The 18,135-nt window shown below is 39.5% G+C and overlaps 1 protein-coding gene across 2 annotated transcripts in view; it reads left to right on the forward strand.

Moving 5' to 3' along the window:
- LOC126470998 (uncharacterized) overlaps positions 1–18,135 on the forward strand; it is a 398,099-nt gene that overhangs the window by 370,681 nt on the left and 9,283 nt on the right. For both annotated transcript variants that reach the window (XM_050099049.1, XM_050099050.1), the window contains 4 exons: positions 3,003–3,245; positions 3,847–3,967; positions 7,475–7,654; positions 16,264–16,381. In XM_050099049.1, the coding sequence (XP_049955006.1) occupies positions 3,003–3,245; positions 3,847–3,967; positions 7,475–7,654; positions 16,264–16,381 (662 nt within the window). The remainder of the gene's footprint in view (positions 1–3,002; positions 3,246–3,846; positions 3,968–7,474; positions 7,655–16,263; positions 16,382–18,135) is intronic.

The raw sequence follows: 18,135 nt of genomic DNA on the forward strand, positions 1-18,135 counted from the left end.
AGAGGAATCGTCTCATTAGCGAAACAATGGCAAGAGACTGCTATTTGTTGTTACTTACACTGCTGTTTTCTTTGATAATGATCAACAAGAACCAAATAATAGACTGCGTATGATAGAACATGTTCTCAACGAGATTTAGGCGAAAATTTTTCTCCATTTGAAAATCTTTGCGGCCGCTTCGTTAGTACGTCAAATTCTGCACAGAAATTAGAGTCGTCTTAGATTTAAAAATCTAGTCAGTTGCCGTGCTTCATTTCTGACTGTATCACTATTAGGCATAAGAATAATACGAATATAAACATGACACGATACGTATATTCTTCCGTGTTTGCTGTTGTCTCTAGTTTCGTAGTTTATTAGGCAGACAGGATTTAAATGAGATAGCAGCAAACGCGAAAGAATACATGGCAAAATGTTTATAATTTGTATTATTCTTATGGTGAAGAGAATACTGCGTGTGATTCAAATTTCATCAGGTTCCTATTAGCAACCATCTCTCCTCACAAGTAGGAAAAAGTTCAGAACGTAGAGTTGGTCATATCGACAAACAGTCTTGCCAGTCGGATTTTCGTAGTACATTGAAATTCTGCTACATTCGAAGATTAACAATACGTAATTTGTATTATTTCGTTGGATAATGTATGAAAATGCAGTGGTCGAAACTCGGGGCGGAGAAAAAAAGCTCGTCTTCCATCTTTTTTTTAAAAAAATTTATTTACTGACGCATTGGTTTTGGCGCCAGTATTTATCTTTGTGCCCATAAAGCATGCCTGTGTAGCGCTACATATATTCGACTGCAGAAGTTAGTTGTGGTGACACCTACCAACATTTTTCAGAACTTCTGCTTGCTTTGCACTCGATTTTAAGCCGCAGGCGGTTTTTTGGATTACAAAAACCGGAAAAAAAGTGCGGCTTAGATTCGAGTAAATACGGTATGTCCGTGAATATCAAGGTTGTTCTTACAGTCTCCAGTGATACTTATTTTAAAGAACAAATGTGTTTAAATCCTATATAAACATGGTAACAACAAGCCTGAGATCTTAAATAGTATTTACATGAATATTTACATTCAATTTTGATTCTGTTTATTGAGTTTCCCCAGAAACACAAACCTATGTTTAGTGTAAGAATGAAATAAGCATTGTAACATACCTCTTTTTCATATTACTGCAGCATTTTCATTTCATTTAATTATTACATCTAGATTCAATGTAATATTGTATGGATATAGTTACATAGACTCTTCTGTTGGCTCCACTTGTTTGAGGATTGTTGGTACTCTATACTTCCATTGTGTCCTTGGATGTCCCCTTGAGCATTTTGCAGTAGGGGGACTTGGTTAGGAAGGGATACATCAGATTGAAAGATGTGCCCAAACCACTATCTCCTTGTCTCAATCTATTTTAAATACTGAATGGTGGCAAAAGTTGGTTGCCAAACTGTACTTGACAAGATGAGTAGTAAGCTAAAATTAGATGTGTTTCAATTGGATGTAAAATACCTCCAATATTTTGTGTAACATGGAGCAGTCAGTGCTGTCATAGGCTTGTTGAAAATCAATGAAGATGAGGTGCAATTCCTGCCTGAGCTCATAAAAGTTTGCTATCAGCTACCTCAAGGTAAATATGTGATGAAAAGTTGACTGTCCAGGGATGAAGCCACATTGATAAGGGTCCACAATTCCATCAGTCAGTGGTTTCATGTGATTTAGCTGCAGTGTTGTACAGACTTTATAACCAAATTCCAGTAATGAACTCTCTTGGCAGCTGAATACTTGTATAGTGTCACACTTCTTGAAGCAAGGGCATATATTTGCTCCCTTCCATTCTTCAGGAATTATTTCTGTTGCCCAGTTGGTAGATATTAACAGCTTCAGTGCATTTATTGATTTTCACAGCATCTCAGCTGTGATACAGGAAGCAGCTAAATATCATGGTACCAGGGAAGTATTTGAATGTTCTCTGTCATAGCAATTCATAGGCGTATATTTTCAGTAGGGCTGACGTGAGTTCCTTAAAGGCAGGCCTATATGATTCCTTCTATTTTAAGGTTGACTATGTATGAGATTGGTCCTTTTTGCAGTTTTAATGTTCTATCTACACCTGTGGTATAGATGCGTCGCCACAAAATTGTACTGGAACTTATTGCAGCATGAAATGAAATGTACATAGTGAAGGTTTTTCCATCTTAAATAGTGGAAAGAATTGGCACTGCAGTATTTTTTTTAATTACACATGCAACCTAGTGCCTAATAAAAAATAATATGTTACAAAGACATATCCAGTGAGGGGCAGGGGATGGCAGCTGCTCGTCCTCACCCTGTTCCCCTAAGAGAAAAATTTTGCGCACTGAACATGCAACCTGCCCTGCCAAACAAACAGATGTAGAAACATACCATCACTCTGAAGAAAGCCAGAACATGTAACACCCATTGACTAGTGTACCCAGAGATATTTGAAATGAGATCTCAAAGCTGCTTTACCATTCACTACGAAACTAATATCATCACCCACCATCCTCTCCCTGTTAAAATTCAGGGTAGCCTCTCAATAGATTGTATGATACATGTTAATGTAAATATCTAGCTATTGATGGTAATATTACATTAACAGTAATAAAAAAGTTGGCCACTTGAACAAAACATACAATCACAGCAGATAGCACTCACGTTACATAGCTAAGAGAATCAAATGAGAAAGTTTCATATATATCAGTAACAAATGACTGTGTATGGTCACCAGGTATTGAATTAAACATTGCACTTTTGGCTGTTGGAACTTAAACAACAGAAGATTGGAAAAAGCATACATTGTAGGCTTTTAGCTTCTTCATTTCTGCCATATAACATTAGACATAGAAAGAAACTGATTGCAAGAAATTTGGAGTCGCTAAAATGACAGGTCAGGTCAGCAAGTAAACTGGATCATAACTGATAAATGTGAAATGACACAGATGTGTGATGATAGACCAATGTTATTATTTTATGATTATTTGTATTTCAGCTTCTGAGATTGAAGGTCGCAGCCTCTGTAATCACCGCAGGGCATACAAATTTTTCACTGACTCGGTTTCCCCACGATGCCATTTCCCTGCTTTCCCCTGTGAGTCATATGAGAAGTTCTTGGAAGGAGAGTGTTTTCCATGTAATGGTGATCGACAGTGTGGCAACATGGGCTATTATGCAGATCGGTCCCATGGCCGTGGTACATTATTTCTAATAACGAGAGATGAAGAACCATTCTGTGGTAAGCACTGCTCAGTTATTGTTTTATTATTTGCAAGTTATGTGTAGACCGCTCATTTAATCTTTCAGTGATGTTGATTTAAATCCCTAATCATGTTTATTATAGCTAATCACTACCATAAAATGCTTTAATCATAGTCAAAATATCCACGGGTGTGCTGCTGGTTGGACACTATAGACCGGCAGCACACCCGTGGATATTTTGACTATCAAATACACCGGGAGAAACTCAAGAATTGCTTTAATCATATTTAATAGGAATTTTAAAAATGATTAAATTTTAAAATACTGAATCTTGCTTTGTCATTTCTGTCCTCTGTAATGTCTACATCATTGGTTGTTTTCTTTCGTGGTGGCATCAATAGTACTTTCTGTGTGAGTGAACGAAGATACTTATGTGACATTGTTTATTAGCGATTTCTGTACTTTACATAGTTAATGCACTTGTATCAAAACTTGTCTATAAGATCATGAATTCACATGCATTATGGTTTTTTTGTAATGTTTCTTTAAAACATTACCATTTTTTTCATGATATTCCTGTTATAGAAACTGTATTACATGAACAGATACTGATTTATGTTAGTGTCATTCTTTTACAGCTCATCAGTACCATGTGAGGGTAGAAAATTCAGCTAAGACAGAGCCTGTAGCTACTTATGGGAAAATACAGATCACACTCATTGGAAGTTCTGAAATAAATGAAACTTTTCCCCTGACTCAGTAAGTAAAGGAAATTATTGGACTTCTTTATAAATATTAGTTGAAAACAAAAAGAAACAGCACCTTCACACTTAATTCTTTGGAATAGTGATTATGTTGTTCCTCATGAAAGTTATTACCCTGTGTAACCAAGTATTTATCACAGCTTTGAACGTGCAGTATTGATTTGAACACTTTCTTCTTATCAACACAAAAAAACATTAGGCCAGCAGACATTAAAATAGCACACAACTTCAAGTGAGATCTTTTGATGTCATATTTATCTTATAAACTACTGATTGTACAAGGTCAAATGTTCAAAGTCAGTTTTTAACTCAATAGACAGAATGTACAAAAATATGTTTCCTGTATACCCACTACACACAGCAACGGAAGACGAAACCTGACTAGAGTAATTCAGTTTAAATGATTCTGGCATGTATCTGAAGCTCAGCTTTGATTGTGAGAGTGACATGTGTCAAAACAGTAGACTTAAAACAAGGGACTAATATTCAATAGTCTATTGCACAAGGGGAATACAACTTGAATTTGAGGCTAGTCTCATAAAATTTGTGTACTGTTGCCTTGTGGGTTAAGGGACCCCAGTAAAAAACCTAAAAGGAGCAACAAGCAGCTTGTCATGGAAATGAGGCATACCAAAATTACATACCAGAAATTACATACCAGAAAATAAAGTACATCATTATGCTGAGACAAACTGTACGTCACCCACCTTAATACTATGATACCATTAGACAAAGCAGCAGCCATCATGTTATATTTTTGTAGAGAGGAGTCCAAGGTTTGACATTTTGGACTGATTGTCACATACATCTCCCATGGAGAGGGGATTATCTGTTACTTGTTTTAGTATGTTTTGATTTATGACTGTGGTATTTTTGTGTGTCCTTACAAGTGTTATTTTTGAACTGGTTTTATTAACTATTTTGCCACCTCTATAAATGTTAGTAAATAAACATATGCCTTTCTGAACCATGAAATATTTCAGTAAAACTGCCAAAAGAGTGTCTCTGTGGCACACTGGTTAAGTGGTAAAGATCAGTGATTTGATCCCTGTCACTCCTAGGATTTTTATTTCACATATCAGTTCTTTCACCATAGGAAATGTTTGCTAATATTATCTCAGTTGGAGACTCACTGACAGATGCAGAAGTAACTTCTGGTGCATGCCATGAAAGTGCATTTGGAGTATTGCTTTTCACGTGATATATTAATGACCTGACAGACAATATAAATAATAATGCTAGAAATTTCACACGATACAGTTAGCTATAATGAAGTACTGTCTGAAAAATTCTGCACAAATATTCAGTTAGATCTTGATAACATTTCAAAGTTGAGCAAAGATTGGCAACTTGCTTTAAATGTTAAAAAAATGTAAAACTGCACACCTCACAAAATGAAAAAATGACATATCACATGACAACAATACCAATGATTCACAGTTAGAATGAGTCAACTCTTACAAATACTTGGGTGTAAAATTTTGTAGATGTGAAGTGAAATACTCAAATAGGCTCAGTTATAGCTAAAGCAGGTGGCTGACTTTAGTTCATTGGTAGGATACCTGGAAAATGGAGTCCATCTACAAAGGAGATTGCTTACAAAACATATGTCTGGTATGTGCAGCCCATCTTCAAATATTATTGAAGTTGTGTGGAGCCTGAGTCAGATAAGACTAACAGGGGATATTGAATGTACTGTAAGAAGGCCAGCATGAATGCTCACAGGTTTATTTGCCTCATGGAGGAGCATCACAAATATGCTGAAAAACCTGAACTGGCAGGTGCTTGAAGACAAATACAAACCATCCTACAAAAGTCTGCTTACAAAGTTTCAAGAACCAGTTTTAAGTGAGGAATTTAGGAGTGTATCATAAAACACCCTGCATACTGCTCCTGCAGGGACTGTGAAGACACGATTAGATTAATAACAGTGCACACAATGACATGTAAGGAAATGACACAAAGTGGTGCAATGAGAAGTACCCTCTGCCATGCACTTCAGTATTGTTTGGAGACTATAGTTGTAGATGTAGAATTAGTCATACAATAATTCTGAGCTGCACCATGGTTCAGAGTCCTCATTTAATGGTAGACCCTCTATAACTGGATGGGAAATTCATTTTAAGAGTTGGGAGGTGGTGATGAAATACTGTAGTCAGTAGAGCACTGTTTTTTTCTAACCAACCTTTGAGTTCATGATAACATTACCTTTTTTAACTTTCAAAATCTAGTTACACTTCAAAAATGTTGAATAAGAATAATTTGTAAAAAATATTTAAAATAACAAATAGTATGCAAAATTTCTGCTTTAAATTTCAATAGTTGTACTACTACATAACAAAAGCAATTCTCCAGGCATGTGAAGAATTAGTTGACACATTAACTAAATGCAATTATCCATAAACTAAGAAAGTGCATGTATTTTTTAATTACAGTGTTATGCTGACACTGGCCTCAGTGGCCAGAGACAGTGGTCATGTGTGTATGAGATGTGCTGGTGTGAATGTGTGTGTGTTTTCTACAAGGGACAGTCAAATGAAAAGCAAACACCCACCTCAATGGGATCACAGAAGTACCACTCCAAAGTTTACCACCACATGCATTAAGACATTTATCCCACTGGGAGACAATATGATCATTTCCTGTTTCATTGAATGTTATCGGATGTTATCGAGCAACAGGATGATTCCGTCCGACAGCATCCCAACAGCCCGAGAGCAAATGGCAAAGCCAACAGTGGAAACACCCCACATCTGCCCTGCCAAATAAGTCTAAAGCTTTCACACAAGTTCTGGTAATGTCTTGATGACCTCCTTCGACTGCTGGGGCCCTCTGCTCGTCAAGTTCCTTGAGTGTGGTACCACAATCAGCATACAGTGCTATGAGAATAGTTTGCAGAAACTGTGACAAGACATTAAGTCAAAACACTCAGGAATGTTATCAGATGGAATCATGCTGTTGCACTATAATGTCAACATCCATCTTGCCAATCAGACGAAGGCTATGCTTCAGCGATTTGGTTCAGAAATACTGCAACGTCCTCATACAGTCGGGATCTATCACCATGTAATTTTAACATCTTTGGTCACCTGAGGAAGGACATGCATGGACGTCAGTTTCAGTCAGATGAGTAAGTAAGTGCAAGCGTGGGTGCGATTGTGGATCCATCAAAAGTTGACCACATTCTATGAAACAGGTATTCATTGCCTCATGAACTGGTAGGATAAATGTCTTAATGCATGTGGTGGTTACCTTTGAATGGAACCATTCCCTGGTCTGATGGTAATGGATGTTATGTTTTCACTTTACTGCCCATTATACTTTAGAAGAAGGCTTTTTACCAAGAATGTCGAATGTATAGCAGTCTTTTTCTTGTGCCTGTCTACAAGTAGTAATGCTTCCTTTTCATAATATTGCCATTATTGTCTCCTGGATTTTCCATTGTTTGCGTGTCTTTATTATCACTGTAGCTGTAATTTGGTCAAATTGGTCATTTATCTAGGAAAGACGATGAAGAGCTGAAGGCAGGAGAGTCTCTGGCTCGCATAGTGGTTCCCCATCCTGTTCTCCAAGAACCAAATGCAGTTCAAATATTGTACACTGCTTACAATGGCTGGTGGTCTAGTGGATTAACTGCGTGGCATATTGACAAAATTATACTAACAGATAGCTTTGGAAAAAGGTAAGCCTGGAATTAAAAGCTACAGTTTGCTAGTATATTAGGAAATGGTGTTGCAGTAATGAAGTAGCTTCAAAATTCTATTGCCTGGTGATTACTATTATTACTTAAATTTACTTTTTACTTTTAACTATATGTCATTTTCAAAATTTTTGCTTTGATTATCTGTTTTATTGTTTATCTTTTTTATTGTTACACTTATGTTTAAGTTGGTGTACTTACACCAGCAAATAATTATCTTTATCAATACATAGTTCCAACGCCATAATGTTTTAGACTGTGACTTCTGCAAAAATCTTCTGCTTTTTTAGGGAAGCACATAGGTAGCCTTTTTGTAATTGTCTTCATTCAGTGTAGTGTCCAGAAGTATTGGTCTTTAAAAATTGGCAATTTCAGTGAGTTTTTAAACTATCCCCTAAACATTTCATTTGCTCTGCTGGCTGAACTACTTTAGATCTCTTCTTTTACACATTTAAAAAATTATTGATATAGGTTAAATGCTTTGCTTGGTGTATCAGATTTAAAAAGTAAGCCAATGTACATGACTGTCAGACTACATTTGCATACCAAAGTCATCTCTGCTACACTTTCTGCTGTTGGGCTATTAAGCTGAAGTGAACTGTAGATATAATACTTTTGGAAGTGGAATGTTGAAAAAAAAAATCCAACACAGTACTAATGAGCAATTGCATTTCATAAAATGATCTTGAACAACAAAAGTCAAATTTATTGTTCAACTTTCTTAAGTAAATGTTCTTAAAATATTTTCATATCATATACAGGGTGAAGCAAAATTTGCTCCTTCAGGCCTCACAGCATGACTCCTCACATGCCAGTGATAAAAAAAATGTCCCTCACAAAATTTCGTCCGGCGAGTACATCTGGCAGAAAAGGACATTAAAGAGTGCCAATCTGGCAACACTGTAACCACATGTATGGTAACCAAGTCTGTCAGCACATATTAGAATCCCTGAAAAATGGCAGAATCCATGCAGCCACTGTTGGACACTGGCAGAGGCTCCAGAGTGTCTGGCAGCTGCATTCTGATGTCACTGTCGCCCAACAGCACATCACCCGGAGACGCACCCATGGCGTCAGGCCCCAGGGGCAGCTAAAGCAACTGCAAATGTGGTAGGTCACGGTCCCACCAAAAGCACAGCTGGTTATGATGGTGGGAGAGGGATACCCCACCAGCATCCATCATGAACATGTGCCGACTGCACATTGCATGCACTGTTACCAGCATTCACCGAGGCCACTGACTGAAGGTGTGCACCTAGACAGGATTACTTGGAGCATAAAGCAAAGGACACAAATGCATCTCAGTTCAAGGTGCAGGGAGAACAGATGAAGCAGCATCCAAGGCTGATGGCCATGGCGGATTTCTGCCATGCTGCGACCATTCAGTGGGATGTTCCTGTAGGCGCTGAGAAACAGAGGCAACACTGAATCTGCTGACAAATCCATCAAGCACTTCTTTAATTTAGTCATAAATGTGTGCACCATATACTCTGCCTCTCCATTTAACTGTAGGTGAAATGGAGTAGAAGTAAGGTGAGTAGTACCATTTCAAGTGCAGAAAGTCTGAAACAACACGAAAAAGCAGCTGTGGGCCAGTATCAGAAATGATCATCCGGGGCAGCTCTTCGATCACAAAAACCTGCTCTAGAGCCTGTGCAATAGCTTCCATCATGGTGGAGTGCATTTGCATGACGTATGGACGGCAGGACAGTACATCAACTATTATCAACCATATGGCACCACAGAAGGGGCCCACAAAGTCTATGTGGAAGTGGCCCCATGGCCAACAGAGTGATGGCCATTGGATGTAAGTCTGTGGTGATGGTGCCTGTTGCTCAGCGTACTGTTCGCACTCATGAAAGACCATCTCAATTTTTTAATCACTGCCAGGCCAGTAGACAAATCGCTGTGCAAAGACCTTCATACAGGCCACGCTCCAGTGACCATGATGTAGAAGAGCAAGTATGCAAGCTCACAGGACCAGAGGGACAACAGTGTAGCAGTCATCAGATTGGTGCTAAAGGGGAGTGCACAGTCAACTTCTGCCAGCTGATGTCAGGGGAAGAAACAGTTGTAGAGCAGACCAGATACTTTGTTGGACAAATGCTCAGGCCAATTGTCCAACACAAACTGAACCACACGACAGAGCACAGAATGCTGTTGGGTGGCTTGGGCTGTGAAATGGGCCATTGCTGGAAGTTGATCAGCTACTTGCAGCAAATACTCATCAATCTGAAAACAGACAGCCTCAGCTCTGTTGAAGACCAGGTCGGGTCCCATGGCCAAACACAATGACGTGTCTGCATTTTCATGCAGCGCTGTCGGTCTGTTGTGAATCTCATAGTGATACACACTCAAAAACAAAACCCAATGCTGGAGTCATTATGCAGTCCTATCAGGAAGGTGTGAATGAGCTGAAGAGTGCCAAAAGCAGCTTACAAATGATGATGAGATTAAATTTGTTGCCACAGAGAACACATGGGACTTTCAGACTGCGTACACAATGGCCAGAGCATTTTGCAACTGTCAACATTTTGGAGGCATATGTCATAGGCAGTTCATAATGTCAGCACTTTTGTGAACCAAGACTTCTCCAAACCTGTGTGTGGGGTGTCTGTGACAATGCCAAGCTATTTACCCTGTCTAAACGTACTGAGGCACAGTGATGACTTGAGAAGTGACTTGATGGGGGCAAATACTCTGTCATGGTCTGCTCGATCAAATGAAAGGAATACCTTTTTATGCATGCTGTTGAATGGTGGAATGATGTCCACCATGTTGGGGAGAAATTTGGAATAATAACTGACTTTTCCCAGAAACAACTGGAGTTCCTTCAGGTTCTGTGGTGAAGGTAAGTTGGCAGTTGCTGCCATCTGCTGTTCCATGGATCTGATGCTGCCCTTAGAAAAGTGTCCCATATATTTGATTTCTATCTGCAAAACCTTCTACTGTTCAAACTGCACTTAAGACACACTTTTTCAGTTTTGTGAACAGGATATGAAGGTTAGTGAAATGTTCCTGCTGTGACAGTGTGGTGACAACTATGTCATCAAGGTAATTTGTGCAGCATGGTAAATCCTTCATCAACTGTTCCAAAAATCTCTGAAAAATGGTGAGAGCACTCGTGTGCCAAAATGCAGGTGTGTATATTGGTATAACTCAAAGGGAGTGTTAACAACCATAAATTGTTTAGAGGCAGAATTGAGACAAAGCTGCAGGTATACCTCTGCTAAGCCAGTTTTCGAAAAACACTCATTGCCTACCAGCTTCATAAGAATTTTGTTGGTGTGTGCAATTGGCTAGCAATTGACTGCTGACTGGGCATTAACACTGGACCTAAAATCCCTGTACAAATGAAGTGCCCTGTGTGCTTACAAATAACCACCAGAGGCACAGCCCTCTGGCTAGAAGGAACTGGTTCAATGATGCTCAGGTCTTGTGACCTGTCCAGTTCATCCTTGACAGCCTGTCACAGAGCAAAAGAGATCAGCCAACCATGACAAAACTTGGGAATGGCCGTAAGTTTAATGTGATGTGAGCACCATAGTCCTTTGCGACATCCAGTCCAGGAGAAAAGAGCGACCTGAACTCACAGCAGAGCTCATCCAATGCTTGGAATGGAATGAAATCAGAAACAAGATACAGAAAATGCTGAATGCAAAACCCAAAATCGGTGACTGCACTGAGATCAAAATTGTTTTCTGACATTGCACTGTTGACTGATAAAAATGTAATTGCCTTCATGAGATGCTGATATGCAATGTCAGTCATGAACTGGCCACAAACAGGAATAGGCTGCTAGTCATGACCAACCAAATGATAATCTGCTGAGGAAAGAGTAGGGTGACCCAAGAAGTGTAAAGTTCCGATATTCACTACAGACATATTGGCCCTGGTATGTAGCTGAATGTGCAGCAAATATAGATCTTGCTGGGAACACTGAGCTCCTGGCCATCCATGTGTACTATGGACCTCCATAAATATTGAGCGAGGTGGCACAGTGGTTAGAACAATGGAGTAGTATTCGGTAGGGTGACGATTCAAACCAATGTCTGGCCGTCCAGAGTAGGATTTCCATTATTTCCCTAAATTGCTTCAGGCAAATGCTGAGATGGTTCCTTTGAAATGACACAGTACACTTCCTTCCCAATCCTTCCCTAATTGGATGGGGCCGATGACTTTTCTGTTTGGTTTCCTCCCCCAAATCAAGCAGTGAACCAGCCAACCTCCATAAACTCCACATCCACAACTGAGAACTGGCAGCGTAGGCAGCTACAGCAGACAGCTGCCACATGGCCTTGCTTATGACAAGCTGTGCACTGTGCCTGCCAGTGTGATGAGCAACTGTGGTTGTGTACTACACAGGATCGATTAGGACATGAGGGGAACAACGTCAGAAGGGGGCATTGTCTGACTGTGATCGGCATGAACCTGTTGAGCATGATGAGGGTGTCACAGAACAATTCCTTCACTGCAGAAACTCGCGCACTGATGTGAAATCCAAGATACCCTCAAATTGTTCTCTCACAGTCTGAGACACCTCAAATGCCTGAGCAATAGCCAAAACCTCCTCTACTGTCAGCTCTTCTAAACAAAAAGCTTTGCTACATACGTTCCTGTCTGGAGCAGAATGGACGACATCGTCATGTAGCAAAGAGTCTGAATAGGAACCTTGACAATGAGCTCAGGTAAATTTGCATTTCCTGCTTAAACTGCAAAAGTCAGCCACCCATGCCTGATAGGACTGGCCCAATTTCTTTTGTCAATGGTGAAATTCCACATGGGAAGCAATGATGTGGGTTTGCTTAAGATAACAAGAACTGAGCAATTCATACATTTCAGAAAATGACAATGCTGCTGAGTCCTTTAACAGAACAAGTTTTCAAAGCAAATGAAATGTTTCAGGCTCAACCCAAGACAAGAAGAAAGACTTTTGCAAAGACAGGTCCTCCACCTGAAACACTGTGAAATGTTGCTGCAAATGGCACATGTACAAACCCCAATCTCCCTTTGCTTCCTGCAACACTGTAAAAGTTGAGGGAATGTTGGGCATGGAAAGGGGAATTGTGAAGGGCCTACGGCACTGTGTAAAGTTGTAACTAGCTGACAAAGCAAACCTAACTGCTATTGTTGTTGATGAAACTACCATTGCTGCTGAGAAAGCTGCTGCTGTTTTTTTAATGACTGAACCAATGCTGAATCCATCATACTTGTGGGACACATGCAGCGACAAAACAGCCTCACCACCAAAAACTGTAGTATATACAGTTCTTTATTGACAACAACAACGACAATCATATACAACTACAGTGAGCACTGGTATTACACAGGCATGAGAGAACATTGACTGAAGAGTACAAGTCCATGTTGAGTCTGATCACATACTATGTTATCCTATAATGACACGAAGTCTGTGTACCACCGGGAACGCTTGTCCAGAGGTTGCACTGCCACCAAGTGAAGCAGGTGCCCTCATAATGTGTTGTCATGGGTGGCGCCGAATATGAACATTGACATCATGGTGGCAGCATATGTGGGCAGTCCACCACAAAAATAGTCAGAGTTTTACCACTATATAAAAACTGAGATTGACTATGCTCTGGCAACTACAGACCAGTTAACCTACTGTCCATTTCCTCAAAAGATATTGCAAAAATGTGCTGGCCAGGGCAGCAGTTGAACATTTTCTGTGTCCAGAAAGGCCCGTACAGGACCTGCAACATGCGGTCATGCATTATCCTGCTGAAATGTATTGTTTCGCAGGGATCGAATGAAGGGTAGGGCCACAGGTCGTAACACATCTGCAATGTAATGTCCCCTCTTCTAAGTGCCGTCAGTGCGAACAAGAGGTGACCGAGACGTGTAACTAATGGCACCCCATACCATCACGCCAGGTGATACGCCAGTATGGCAATGATGAATGCATGCTTCCAATGTGCGTTCACCACGATGTCACCAAACACAGATGTGACCATCATGATGCTGTAAACAGAACCTGGATTCATCTGAAAAAATGACGTTCTGCCATTCATGCAGCCAGGTTCGTCATTGAGTACACCATCTCAGGCACTCCTGTCTGTGATGCAGCGTCAAGGGTAACCACAGCCATGGTCTCCGAGCTGATAGTCCATGCTGCTGCAAACGTCATCGAACTGTTTGTGCAGATGGTTGTTGCCTTGCAAATGTCCGCATCTGTTGGACTCAGGGATTGAGACGTGTCTGCACGATCCGTTACAGCCATGCAGATAAGATGCCTGTCATCTCGACTGCTAGTGATACGAAGCCGTTGGGATCCAGCACGGCGTTCCGTATTACCCTCCTGAATCCACCAATTCCCTATTCTGTTAACAGTTATTGAATCTCGACCGACATGAGCAGCAATGTCGCCATATGATAAACCACAATCACAATAGGCTACAATGCGACCTTTATCAAAATTGGAAACATGATGGTACGCATTTCTCCTCCTTACACGAGGCATCACAATAATGTTTCACCAAGCAACACCGGTCAACTGCTGTTTGTGTATGAGAAATCGGTTGGAAACTTTCCTCGTGTCAGCACGTTGTGGGTGTCATCACCGGCGCCAACCTTGTGTGAACGCTCTGAAAAGCTAATCATTTGCATATCACAGCATCTTCTTCCTGTCGGTTAAATTTTGTGTCTGTAGCATGTCATCTTTGTGGTGTAGCAATTTTAATGGCCAGTAGTGTATGTATTAGATTTATGTCGTATTTTAAAAGAAATGACATTATCAATGGTAGACAGTTTGTATTCCAGAAAGGAAAATCAATGGTTTCAGCAGCATTTGAATGTATAAATATAATCTCAGAGGGATTAGATCAAAGCCAAAATGCTTTTTTGTTACTATCTTCAGTCACCATACCAATGGTGCAATATTTCAACAAGTCAACTTGCCAAAATGTTGCACAGTCAAGCTGAATACAAGAGAACATTTCAAAATTATAGATGTTATTTCATTTAACAGTTAAAATAGAGATGACACATAGACAAAAACACAGAATGGAACCAAACATTTCTTTGTCATCTGAATTTATATACTTCATCAGCAGTTGAAATGTGAACGCACCAGGAGAGCTGCACATGTTAACAGACTGCCTCTGGGATTCAGACTTTGTATCAGCCCTAGATTGAATCCACCCTGTGGATTAACAATGGAGGCTGGTGTTCCATCAGCCTGGATGTAATTTTAGGGCAGTTTCCCATATCCAACTAGGTGAATACGAGGCTGGTACTGATTTCCCACATCAGTTACACAATTCCCAAACATTTAGAAAAAGTTGACAACCTTTCACATGGGTTACACTACACACAAACAGTTACAGGACAAAGGCAAAAGAAAAAGATGAGAAGAAGACCAGCTGTTGAAATACATGATGTATAGTTTTCCACAGCTACAATAAGTGCTAAAGGGTAAACTTGCAGTTTTAAACAGTATACAGAGAAGGGAGGGAAGGTAACCTGAGTAGTGACAGGGTTAGGCAGCTAGTGGGAGTGCAAAAGTGGCGGGCCATAGAGAGGAGCATCTAAATGAGAGAAAGTAGGGAGTATTATTCAAAAAAGGTAAGAGGCCAGCCATTAGGGGAAAAATTATGAGTTGGATGACTCAAAGCACAGAATTAAGGATATATCACAATTTGGATCAAATAGGATACACTGCATATGGAGGCAGAAGTAAGGGGGTTTAGTAGGAAGAAAAAAGGGGTTGAAATGCAGAAAAGAATTCATAATTTTATTTTCTGATTTTTTTTCTCTCTTTTTGTCCCATTCTCCGCCTTTTACTCCATGCTGCATACTAGCTCATTCACTCTTTCATCTCTGTTATCATCTGTTTGAATCTGTTTCTACACTACGTCTTCTTTGTTTCTATTAGTCAGTAGTTGTGCACTGATATGAACTGTTTTGCTCGTTACACTCTACAACTGTCTGCAACTTCACAGTTAAGACTACTAGTTATCTCAGTGCTATGTTGATTGCAGTGCATAGATATTTTCTTGTCTCTCTCTCTCTCTCAACTTCTGACAAGAAATTTAAATATGAAATCTTGAAGAGTTTTTGTCTCTGTTCTAGAAGGCCGTTTGTCAGTGGTAGTTCCATTTGTTTAGTGAATGCTGGTATGTTGTTCCAAAAGACATATATTTTAAATTTTGGTACCTTCAACCTGAAATTTCTAATGTTGGTTACATCTGAGATATACTGCTGTGTGCCTTCCTCACCCAGAAGCTTTCTGTATCACAATCCAGAGAAGATTGTAATAAATTATGACATGGACAATAAAAGAAAATAAATGAACTCAACTATAATTGCTTGGCACTGAAGGATGCTTCAACAAAAAAATTAATCAAAAACTCATTTGGGCAGAACTCCTGAAAATTTGAACCTCACACAGATAAATAGTTCATTGAAAATCATAATCTCTGTTTCTTAACTTAATATCACCAAACATATTCAGTGACACTCATGCTTCCTGCAAGATACGTATTTCATCATTATATGCTTAATATTTTCATGTGAAGGAGATAAAGTGATCTGTTTATAGCTGTAAGCATCATGGCATTTCATTGTTCCAGTTTATCAGTATGCAAGAAGGATCTTCCTTTAGAGTCTGGCACACCGTGGATCCTGCCTTTATTTCCTGGCGACTGCAATCCTCCAAAGGAAGCTAATGACTCTACTACAAACACTGAGGTAAATAAAACTAGAACCTGCTTTCAATTTATAACTAATTTTCCTCTTTTTTAATTTACTTTACACACATAAAAATAAATACATAAACACAGCCGGCAAAGTCTTCTTTTGCAAACTAAAGAGAGCAGGCAAGACACTCACTTCATTCAGCGTTTATTTAAAATTCTTACAAAAGTAAATTAAATGAGATGAAGGTATCTATTAGATCTACAACTTTGCTTCCACTATTTCGCAATAGATGGCAGTAGCGGCAAGTGGGGTTCAGGTGGTTGGTCATAGGTGTAATACAATAAGCTTAGGCATCTGTAAATGTAATGCCATAAAAATATTAGTTGATTTGTGATTGCATCATAAGGTTATTCTCGATTAAGTACGTCAACTTATGTACCCATTTCTTGCCATTTGTTGGAAGTTTTAATTTTCTGTTTTAATATGAAGAAATCTGCCCCTGTGACTCTTAAAATGCTGGGCAAGACCAATGTTGATGGAACTATTAGTGGAAGGATGTGCAGAGAATGTTTTCAACACCTTAAGAACGGTGATTTTGATGTCGAAGACCAGCAAGGCGGGGGAAGACAGAGTGTTTTCATAGCTACTGAAACAGGCAAAGACCACCCGGTGTGACTGAGTGGTTCTAGGTGCTTCAGTCTGGAACTGCGCGACCACTACAGTCACTGGTTCGAATCCTGCCTCGAGCATGGATGTGTGTGATGTCCTTAGGTTAGTTAGGTTTAAGTAGTTCTAAGTTCTAGGGGACTGATGACTTCAGATGTCAAGTCCCATAGTGCTCAGAGCCATTTGAAACAGATGAAGACAGTCACAGGACATCATTATTATCAAAAGCAATTGATGCATTCGAGCCCAGCACTGAAACACAAATGGCCACAATACAGCGGTAGACACGTAAAGGTAATTTTGCAGCAGGTTAGTGCTTGACCCCATGTCACAAAACCCATCAAAATATACATGGAAATGCTGAAATGAGAAGTCTTATCCCTTCCACCATATTCTCCATACATTACTGTCTCTGATTACCACCTTTTTCGATCAGTGGCATACAGTCTGACTGACCAGCACTTCTGATTATATGAACAAGTGCAAAATTGAATCGATTCATGGATCCCCACAAAAGATGTCCGGTTCTTCTGCCACGGGATTCGTATGCTATCCGAAAGATGGGAGAATGTAGTGACCAGCAATGGGCAATATTATGAATCATAATTTTTTTGTAAGTTTTTCGCATTAAAGACCCAAACTTCGAGAAAAAACCGAAGCAAAGTTGTAGACCTAGTATAAGAACAAAAGATATGTGCTCAGTCTCAACACAATAAACAAATGTAAAATAAGAAAGAAAATTTCTGTTAAAATTCAGTTTTGATTTCTTATACTGTTCACTTTAGAGACTATGTAGACAATGATGAAGGAAGTTTACTACTACATGTGGCCAACTGAGATGGTACTAGAACAAAATGCAGATACATACAGAAAATGGCACTAAATTAAGAAAGGCTAATAACAAGACAGAATAACCAGTGAAAGTGGTGAACTTTCAATTTGGTATGATGAAGACCAAAGGGCAGACAAGAACAGATAAAAATGTTAATGTACATGAACACTGATTAAAAAATAATGTGCCAGTATTGTATAATAAGTACAACAGTTCACACATTTAATTTGGATTGGTAATTTTTCTGATAACCACTGATGAATAGCATCAAACAATAGATAATTAGAGGGTAATAGCTTTCATTGAA

Source organism: Schistocerca serialis, chromosome 3, assembly GCF_023864345.2.
Source record: "Schistocerca serialis cubense isolate TAMUIC-IGC-003099 chromosome 3, iqSchSeri2.2, whole genome shotgun sequence".
NCBI classification, from domain to species: Eukaryota; Metazoa; Arthropoda; class Insecta; order Orthoptera; family Acrididae; genus Schistocerca; species Schistocerca serialis.